The sequence below is a fragment of the Hippopotamus amphibius genome, chromosome 9 (assembly GCF_030028045.1).
Source record: "Hippopotamus amphibius kiboko isolate mHipAmp2 chromosome 9, mHipAmp2.hap2, whole genome shotgun sequence".
Taxonomy (NCBI): Eukaryota; Metazoa; Chordata; class Mammalia; order Artiodactyla; family Hippopotamidae; genus Hippopotamus; species Hippopotamus amphibius.
In genome coordinates this window covers 35,466,813-35,477,336 of record NC_080194.1, presented here as the reverse complement: position 1 = coordinate 35,477,336, position 10,524 = coordinate 35,466,813, and the positions used below count along the sequence as shown (strand labels likewise).

Here is a 10,524-nt window from a genome sequence, read left to right as displayed (position 1 = left end):
CCAATCTCCAGCCTCTTGCTCCACTTGAGTCATTTGTTACAGAGAAGGCACAGAGATCCTTTAATCAGATGCTATTCCCCAGCTGAAAACTTGTGGGTGGTTTTCTGCTGTGTTGGGAATAAACTGTGGCCCCCAAGGTCCTGCAGCACCTGGCCCCTGCCTCCTCCTCGCCCCTGTTGTTCTGGCCTTTGGATCAAGTCCTGGAATCCAACAAGCTCTTTCCCCTTTCCCTCTGCCTAAAGAATTCTTCCCTTTAGCCTTCAAGCATCCTCAGAATTGCTCTCAGATAAGGTTCCCATTCTCTTATTCTCTATTATATCACTCTATTTCCTCTATTGCTCTAATCACAATACATAACTATTCTACTTTTGTATAGGTCTCAATTATCCTTCCCTCTCTCCCCCAAGACTGCAAGCTCCTTAAGGGCAATGACCTTAACAGTCTTTTACATCATCTTTTGTCCAGTGCCTGTCACAGTGCCTCGCACATGGTAAATGGTCAATAAATGCTTCTTGGATGAAGGACTGAGTCTCTCAATCCAATTCTACTGAGTTCTTTGTGCAACTCTGGGTCCCTCATGCTGGTGCTGCAAAGTGTTGTGCTGGTTACCCTGGAGGAAAAAGGAGATGTGGGCAGTGGTCAGACTGCTGTTCCCCTCTGGGCGAGCAGGGTATACCGCAGGCAAGACATCCCTGCCGAGATTGAATACAGGGGTGGGGGACCCAACAATGGTTCACGGTCAGGGACTGTAGAAAAAAAACAGTGAGCTGAAAGTTGCTATAAAACTCAGGTGGCTGAACTGCTAAGTTCTCTACTCGTGGGAGGGAGGATGTCAAGCTACAACCAGGTAAGAGTTTCCTGGAGGGAAAACAACTCTTGAAAGAAAATTACTAATTTCAATGATCTCTGAGAGCATTTCCATTAGAAGCTTTTTCTATCAGCATTCCAAAACAGCAATGAGGATCCTGTGTAAGAACTCCCTCTCTCCTCTGGGGACCAGCAGCAGGCAGCAGACTCAGAGAAGGGCTGCGGGTGGCAGGAGGCACCATCCTTGCCTGCTGGGCCTCATTCCAGAGCAGACATTTGCCCCGTCCTGTACCACAGAAGGGGCCCAAGCCTTCAGAAACAGTCTGTGCTCCCTGAACCAGGGAGCTGTCAGTGAGACAAGGAAAATCATCATGCCACCTCTTATTATCTTAAAGTGGTAAGTGATGGAAAATGCTAGAGATACTGGAGAGAGGCGAGGTGGAGAAATGGTCCAGCAGCTGACTTCTGAACTCCATATTTTCAGCCACAGAGCTACACATGCTACCTGATGAAGAAATATGGGAAATCGAAACATTAGAGTGATTCTTAACCCCCACTGCCCTGCGATGGGAATTACAGCACTTGGCTCCCGGTGAGCATCAATGTCTCATGTTTGCACAGACAGGGCGGCTTACGTGAGTTCCCCAGGAGGCATTGGAGCCCCTTTTCTCTCTTTTGTCAAAAACATATTGGAAGGCGTCTAAAGACTGTTCCTGACAATGACCAGCTGGAGCATTTAGAACTTATTTTTATTATGCAAAGTCCGGCAGAATGCAGCTCTCCCTGGGTGTGGTTGGGTCTTATTCAATTCTATGAGCATGTGAAATAATGCTACGCTGTTCTGAAACCTCAAGGCCCAAACTTCACAAACTTACCTCACTTTTGCTGGAAGACAGTGTTCCTGAGCCACTTGCCCTTTTGGAACTCTGAGATGGAACTTCGCAACAGTCTCAGACCTGAACTACAGATGCCTGAGACACACTGAGCCTGCTGCCTACTTTCAAATCTTGGTTCTGCTACTTCTTAGCTGTGTGACCTTAGATGTTTCTCAGCCTCTCTGTGCCTTAATTTATTCCTATTTAGAGATAAAAGAACCAACTTCAGGCTGTTGTAAGGATTAAAAGAATGCATCTAAAGGGCTCAGGATGGTGTCTGGCATGTGGCAAGTGCTCTGTTGATGTTGCTGCTATTATTACATCATGACCTTGAAGAGGGGCTTTAGTTAAGAGACGTGATCCCTGCCACTAATACAGCTCAAAGTCCAGCTAATAAGAGGACTCTGATCTCTAGTAAACTCAGTGTGAACCAATGCCCGGACCAGGAAATACTGGCTGCCACCGCTACACACGAACTTCCTCCTCAGGGGCAGGGAGGGTGTCCGCTGCTCATCTTCCACCTGCCTTGTCCCTGGTGAGACTGGACATGCTGACTCCTGGGACGGTGCAGTTGCCCTGGGGATGGAGACAACTTCTTGTGCTGATGAGAAGAGTCCTAAACAACAGGGTGATGGCAGGATCTTGTCTGCAGAGCCTGCCATGGGTGAGAGGGTCAAAGCTGTCTCAGTCCCCCAAGGGTATGGAGATTTCTGTCACCTCCATATCAATGCCAAAGATATGTCTGGTCTAGAGATGCTTCAGAATCCACTCAGGAGAGGTTCATACCAGGGGCAGGGGTCCGCACTGCATTTGTGGGTCTGTCCTCTGGGCCGGGCCCGGAACCACTGCACGTTTTGGGGAGAAGGTCCTCTGAGGTCTTCACCCTGAGTTCACCGGGTCCCTCAAAGATGTCTGGGGTGGCACCAGGCAACCAAGAGGGGAAGGCTCTAAGAGAGCCAGTGGTGACACTGCCATGGCCCTATGAGTCTACCCAGGGTTCCACTGTCCCTTGTGTGTTGCTGCGTGAAGCGAGGCCACTGGGGCAGTGGTGGGAATCCCCACGGCTCTGGCTGAGGGCTGCTCCGGATAATTTAGGGAACAGAGAGAGCACAGAGAGAGCTGATGATACCAGCAGCTGAGGAAGGCAGCCACAAAAAAGCAAGACAGGCACTGCACATGGCCTTCCTTTGTAGAACAAAGGCGAAGAAAACTGGCTCACCAAGGGGAATTGAGGGATGAGCATGTACTGAGCAGAAATCTCAGTCCTGAGCCTGCTCACTCAGAAAAGGACAGGATCCTGAAGAGTAAATCTGAACTATGGGAGACCTCTGAATAGTGAACATTTTTCCTTTAAAATGCTTTGTAAAGTGATTTAAGCGCTTGTAGAGATGAAACAAACACACGGCCCCGGGAGATGTCTTGCCTTCAGGCTGCCTGTGCTTCCCCCGGAAGCCTCTGCTGAGCCCCGTGTCCACAGCCAGGCGATGGCGAGGGTGGCTCCCCTCCCGGCCTGTAGGTCTCTTGGCTGTCGCAAGTGTTGCTTTCTTTCTGGCTCCCAGAGGCCACCGTTGGAATGTAAGACCTAAATTTCAAGCTTCTGGGTCCACACCATCTCAGATCCAGCTGGGCAATGCTAGATTTAGCTCGCTGGGTCTAGGTTCCAACCTCAGGAACAACTGCCCTGCCACCCCCTCCCTCAAGCCCCAGTGACCGCGTGGCCAAGGGCATCGGTCTGTCTCAGGAGGAACTCACTTGTGTGCTCTGCTGTTCACTTTACTGTCATTTGGGAGGAGACTGCCAACCACAGACCAAGCTGCCCCAGGTCAGAACAATGCAGAACTGACAAGGGTCTGGATCACCTTGGGTCCCAGGAGGAGGCAGACGGTACACACTCAAATGGGGTGGCTGAGAATCTAACAAAGAGGCTACTTGTCAAGGTACTGAGAGAGTTCAGAGAAACCCACAAAGGAAGACACAGTCCCCAGGGCAACAGCCCTGGTCTTGGCCTGAAAGGTTGGGGAGCACAGCTGGGAGGCGGCGCTGCCAGCAGCAGCAGAGGCCTGTGGAAGAATGCAGTGACTTCCCAGCAGCCCAGCACTGGGGGAATCACGGCCTGGACCTCGCTCTCCCCACCCTGAGTGCCTGTTAATGTCCTTGCTGACAGAACCCCAATGAACCCAGAGGCCACGGGAGCCTGTTAATTCAGTCCTGAAAGACCACCTCTCTGGGTGGAGAGGACAGAGCAGGGCAGAGTGGTTCTGGAAGAGCAGAGGGGAAATATCCAGCCCAGGTCCTTTCCCAGAGGCCACAGCTTCTTGGTCTCCAGCCAAGTGCAGCCATTATGGAGCACAGCTTCCCTGGCCAATTTCAAAGCTCTGCTTACTGCTGGGAATGCATGTTTGAACAAAGCCTTTATTCTCTATTCCAACAGTAGGGCTGGAATTTAAAAAGCTTCATTTTCAAGACTGGCTGCTTCTCATCTTTCTAACCTGGAACTTACATTTTGGAGTCAAATAGAATTATTTAAACAAAGTATTTCAGTGATAAGCACAAAATGTTTTGAATTTTTTCTCCTTTCCCCTCTCAACACCACATACATTCCTACTCAAAATGTAAGGACTGTTTTGTGGCCACCTCTGACAACCACAGCCTCTCTCAGCTTCCATTTCCCCAGCTCTTTGTTTCTTTAGCCTGTGTCCTCATCTAGGTGTGCTGGTGTTCAGTCTGCGATAAGACTTGCCTAGAACAAGGACCACTCTAACTACCCTAAGGGCGCTTCCCTCCTCTGACTCCTGCTTCCGGGTTTGGCGGAACCACGTGTTGTTATCCAGTCAGTCTTCTTTATTAACTATACTTTGTTCTCTTTTGTTCCCCTGACCCCAACCCATTTTCCTTTCTTCTCTGATTTAAGTCCCTCTCTGACATCCTCTTGTTCTCCTCAGCTGAACTTCTCCCCAGCCCCCAGCCTGCATTTACCTTTTATCCTATTCCTACTGCCTTGACTTGTCTATTATTCAAGTCAGAGTGTTGATTGGCATTTGCATTCCTTGGAAATCACACCTGTTCTGCACTGTCCTGGGCATAGTAAGTTCCTGTGGGTGATGATGAAGCCCAGCCCTCCATGCTGTGGCATACAGGAGGTGTCAGAGTGATTATCAGTGCCTTGGAGTGGGCCTATCAGTCACTGAAAACACATCTGAAAACAGAAGAGTGAATATTTTCAAAGCTATGAAAGCAAATGAAACACTACTAAATAACCAAGAGATCACTGAAGAAATCAAAGAGGAAATCAAAAAATACCTAGACACAAATGACAATGAAAACACAACGATCCAAAACCTATGGGATGCAGTAAAAGCAGTTCTAAGAGGGAAGTTTATAGCAATACAATCCTACCTCAAGAAACAAGAAAAATTCCAAATAAACAATCTAACCTTACACCTAAAGAAACTAGAGAAAGAAAAGCAAACAAAATCCGAAGTTAGTAGACAGAGAGAAATCATAAAAATCAGAGCATAAATAAATGAAATAGAAACAAAGAAAACAATAGCAAAGATCAATAAAACTAAAAGCTGGTGCTTTAAGAAAATAAACAAAATTGATAAACCTTTAGCCCTCATCAGGAGAAAGAGGGAGAGGACTCAAATCAATAAAATGAGAAATGAAACAGGAGAAGTTACAATGGACACCGCAGAAATAAAAAGCACCACAAGAGACTACTACAAGCAACTATATGCCAATAAAATGGACAACCTGGATGAAATGGACAGATTCTTAGAAAGGGTTAAACTTCCAAGACTGAATCAGGAAGAAATAGAAAATATGAACAGACAAATCACAAGTAATGAAATTGAAACTGTGATTAAAAACCTTCCAACAAACAAAAGTCCAGGACCAGATGGCTTCACAGGTGAATTTTATCAAACATTTAGAGAAGAGCTGACACCCATCCTTCTCTGACTCTTCCAAAAAATTGCAGAGGAAGGAACACTCCCAAACTCATTCTATGAGGCCACCATTACCCTGATACCAAAACCAGACAAAGATACTACAAAAAAAGAAAATTACAGACCAATATCACTGATGAATTTAGATGCAAAAATCCTCAACAAAATCCTAGCCAACAGAATCCAAAAACACATTAAAAGGATCATAAATCATGATCAAGTGGGGTTTATCCCTGGAATGCCAGGATTCTTCAATATATGCAAATCAATCAATATGACACACCACACTAACAAATTGAAGGATAAAAACCACATGATCTAATTCAAAAAGACACATGCACTCCAATGTTCATTGCAGCACTGTTTACAATAGCCAGGTCATAGAAGCAACCTAAATGTCCATCAACAGATGAATGGATAAAGAAGATGTGGTACATATATACAGTGGAATATTACTCAGCTGTAAAAAGGAACAAAATTGAGACATTTGTAGTGACATGGATACACCTAGAGACTATCATACAGAGTGAAGTAAGAAAGAGAAAAACAAATGTATATTAACGGATATATGCAGAATCTAGAAAAATGGTACAGATGAACCGGTTTGCAAGGCAGAAATAGAGACACAGATGTAGAGAACAAACAAATGGACACTAAGGGGGAAAGCAGGGTTGGGGGGGCTGGGGTGGGATGAACTGGAAGATTGGGATTGCCATATATACATTACTAATAAGGAGAAGAATATCAAATTGTACACTTTAAATATATGCAGTTTATTGTATGTCAATTACATCTCAATAAAAGTCCTTAAAATTTTTTTTATTAAAACAATAAAAAGAAATTTGCATACAAAAAAAAAAGAGAAAGCAAATGGAGATTCCCAGATAGTAAAGAGGTACACAGTTGGAAAAAACAAGCTCAGACATGGCCTGGCCCAAAGGTGTTCCATACAAATAAATAACAAATAGAAATAATATGAAAATTCCTTTTAGAAAGAATGAGCTAAGCTCCTATCAAGATGATTCTAGGCCTAAATTAAAGGTCTGAACAGAGGAGAGCTAATAGAATGCATCTTCTAAAAGGTACAGACATACTAAAAGGTTATGAAATGACTTCACCTTTCACGTAGTGCTTCGTTCTGGACCTTTGCTCAAGTATACTGAGCAGAATCACTAATTTAAGACTTAAGAGAAATGTGGATAGAAATTTGGATACTATTCAATTTAACAAGTGTTCTCCAACACATGATATAGAAGAAGCTATCATTTGAACACAGGGAATATCCCATTTTGGGGCCCAGGGGATAGATAGAATCAAAGCCACTGTCTTGGTCGGTTTTTCTGCCAGGAGACCAGCCACCTCACCTCTGCCTCCAGGAGCACCTCTGGGAAACGGAAATCTCCACTCAGCTGAGGCTGCCTTCTCTGCAGGTGAACAAAACATGCTCCTCAAAGACAGCTCACTAATCCCAGAGAGATGGTTTACGGGCTTCTGGTAGGACTGGAAGTAATAATCAGGAAGGAGAAAGACCTTGAAGAAGCTTCAACTCCAGTTTTTAAAATAAAGTCTAGACTATGTTCACTAGCTAGGCTTTGACTGGCAGATGCCCCCCAGGGGAAGCACATTGAAGACACTGAGAAAACACTGGCCAAGCTACTCAGCCAGGGGCAACACACGTCAGTGTTATCTTTGACCCATCTGGAGGTGAGACAGGGTCTTCCAAATTAATTGCAAGAAGCACGTCTACTTCCTTCAGCCATTGAGGAGATTTATATGCAACAAGTACCTGCTCAGCTGGTCAGGTGGGGGGCATTTTGGAGGCCTAAGTGACAATCCCATGAGGGGATGGAATGAAACTAGGTTACTACTTTATAAAGCCAAAAGCAGATGCAAATTGCTTCCTCAGAAATTGTCTGTGAGGCCAAGCAAAGCATCTCTTCACCCAGTGTGACTTAGAATGACAAAACTATTTGTCCAGGTGCAAAGGAGAGACCTATAATACTAAGAGGAATGATGTACCTTCCCCTGTGTCCAGCCTCATGACTTTCCTCAAAGATGTGTGCCTACCTTTGCAGCAGCGAACCAAGCTCAAAATTTGCTTTTTAGGGCTTAGAGGACCTGATTATAGTCACCTCTTGTTCACATAAAAATTTAACGTGCATGGGTAACATCTGGTTTTTTATTGGTTCAATCAATACATTGGGAATTTAGCAGCAAGACAATGGCAAGCAGTTACAAAATCTATTTTTCTACATTTAAAATAAGCTGTCTTAAACAATCTACAGCAATCTAAAATCACAAGAACACAAGTGGATGGCTGAAGCACTTCTGCTGTTATGCCTCTGGCAAGTTTATTAGTAATTTCCTAACAAGTCTTCTAGTGCAAAGTGCACATAATCATTTGGAACCTCTATTACCGTATTTGGCTCTCAGTTTCCCCCATAAATAACTGTGCCTAAATGTAAGAATCTGAAGTAAAACTGGGCAGGTGTGCCCACAGCCTTGCTTTGAGGGCATCTGCTCCTCTAAACAACTCTCGAAAATACCTTGAGTCGCTTTCAGCCGCACCCGCCATCAAGCCTGTTGGTGGCTGTCCTTTAAGCCCACGCTGCTTTGGAGATGACTAGCTTCAATTTTAAACTGGTGCAGACACTTGGCAGGGCTCAGCTCAGGTAAAAGGCTAAAAGCTCGGCATACTATGGTCCTTTTCTCCTCCTAAACCCTCAATTTTTAGCACTAGAAGGAGCAGCTCTGTTTCTGTACTATTCAGTGTTGTTAGAGTTTCTTTTTGGTTCTAGGGAGGGCAATGGATTTAGCAGTGCCTTTGGTTGCTGTTCCTTGGCTTGAAGTCACAGGGGGTTTCTCTATTTCTTCCTTGAGTTCAACTGGAGGAAGTCTGCTAGATGCGTAACTTGAATAACTCGTTTCCAAGTTGTCCATACCTTCCTTCTTACTGGGTACAGAAGTCTTTGCATAAGCAGTGGGCTAGAAATAAAAGACCTGGATTAATTTTCAGACACAAAGCAATATACATCAACTCAAAGAAGCAAGGGGCTACAAATTTGTCCAGGATGTGCAAGTCTGAGCTCTCTTCAGATATGAGATATAAACTAATTACATTGTGAAACTATTATTAAATGCCAAAGAAAGCTCCTTTAGCACCTTCAAGAAAATTGAATTGTTTAGTGTCTGAGTAGAGCAAACTACAGGCACAAGTTCAAATCCACTGGCCAGCAAAATGAAAGTAAATATCTGGTACCATTCACACAGGCAAGTCCACCTGGACATGGTTGTAGCCATTCATCTTTCTGGATTTCTAGATGAGCTTTGACATTTGTATGGATTCCCTGACAACACATCATGATTATTCTTTCTAACCTGGGTACAAAGTTGCTGCATGTGGCCCACTCCTCACATGCTCACCATTCTCTGCACTGATTCCAGGGACTGGCCTCTAACCCCAGTCACTCCACTTAGGCAGGTCTGAAGACCTCTTGCGGTCTTGACACCTCACTGTTAAATGAGGAAAATGGTATTTGCACATTTACTACATGGGCTTATTACAAGAATGAACTAAGGTGGTGGCCATAAAAGTACTCTGTGAGCTTTAAAGCACAAAACAAGTAGAAGGAATTTTAATAGGCAATTGTGTTTTCTCACTTACCTCACCCCACAGTAGAGGAAACGTTCTCTAATCCTGCTGTCGTGAGAGAAGCAGAGTCCATTTTGACCTTACACCCATTTTAAAAGTGATCAGAGCAGAGAATGTCTCGGGGATGTGCACAAGAAGGATGGGGGATGAGACATGAAGGTATAGACGCAAGTTCTCATTTACATAGAATGATCTGGGAAAGGGCTTGTAAGTTTAATACTCTGGTTAACTGAAAGTGTATATATGAGTTAATAATCAGGTTAACAATTTCCAAAGGATCTGAAAAGATTACATGCAACACAAAACAAATAAACCTGGTGTCCATGTGTGTATTGTTTTTTGATCACTCGTGATAGGTGACCATGTTTTATACACAGTAGTAGGCACTTCACATATATTTGTCCAATGAATAAATGACCTCCTAGGGATGCAGCAAAACCTCGGATCACTTATGGATTTTTGGTACCTATATTTTGAGAAAAGAGAAAATTTACCAGATGTTTGCTTACTGCAGACAGCCCTTAAATATGTGCCTCTTCAGACCATCACTGATGTATGACTTTATAATAGTATATGCTAATTCTTGAGCTGGTAATTTTGCACACTGAAAAATCGGTTTGTGTAAATTTGGAAATGTAAAAAGGTCCTTTTCTGTACAGATTCATTTGCTCAAGAAAATTTCTGGGTTGCTTCTCTGTGTATTCTTTCGAGAAACAGGAAACACTTAAAACGTGTTAGGGTTCAGTAATACAGGTTGTGTCTTCTCCTGGAAAACTCCTTACTTTTAGCAACAGGGTGAAAGTACAACATCCCTAATGTTCCAGTGTCTGGCTGAAGATAAGTTGCTTTGTTTAGTACAGAACTGGTCCCTAGCTTGGACATTTCAGTTCATAAAAATTTAAGTCATTTGACACACAAACCCTTTTAAAAGGTGAATCTAAGTTTAACCCTCTTTTCTGACATTTCCGCCTCTTGAGTTATCATCTAAGTAGTTGAGGAAATTCTTTTCAACATGTCCACTATAACTAATAATCTATAGAACAGGCATAGAGCCTCTTATATTCATATCTGGTTTAACATTTCCATTCTTCTTCACTGTTCCATTTGTTAATGAATGTACTTGAGTCACTAAGGTAGACTCAGAAGTTGAAGTCACCAGGAAGAAATACTCAGAAACAGCCTCCATGGATTAGTGACGTAGTCTTTTTTTTTCAAAAACACTAGAAGCTCTGATTTCTTTCTG

At 43.9% G+C, this 10,524-nt stretch overlaps 1 protein-coding gene across 3 annotated transcripts in view; it reads right to left on the bottom strand.

Moving 5' to 3' along the window:
* Positions 1 to 1,196: 1,196 nt before the first annotated feature.
* STK33 (serine/threonine kinase 33) overlaps positions 1,197 to 10,524 on the bottom strand; it is an 84,175-nt gene continuing 74,847 nt past the window's right edge. For 2 of the 3 annotated variants that reach the window (XM_057749585.1, XM_057749586.1), the window contains one exon: positions 7,797 to 8,614. In XM_057749585.1, the coding sequence (XP_057605568.1) occupies positions 8,405 to 8,614 (210 nt within the window). In that variant the 3' untranslated portion in view covers positions 7,797 to 8,404. Of the gene's footprint in view, positions 1,313 to 6,993; positions 7,121 to 7,497; positions 7,581 to 7,796; positions 8,615 to 10,524 lie in introns of those variants that run through there. The other variant, XM_057749584.1, reaches the window with a different exon arrangement.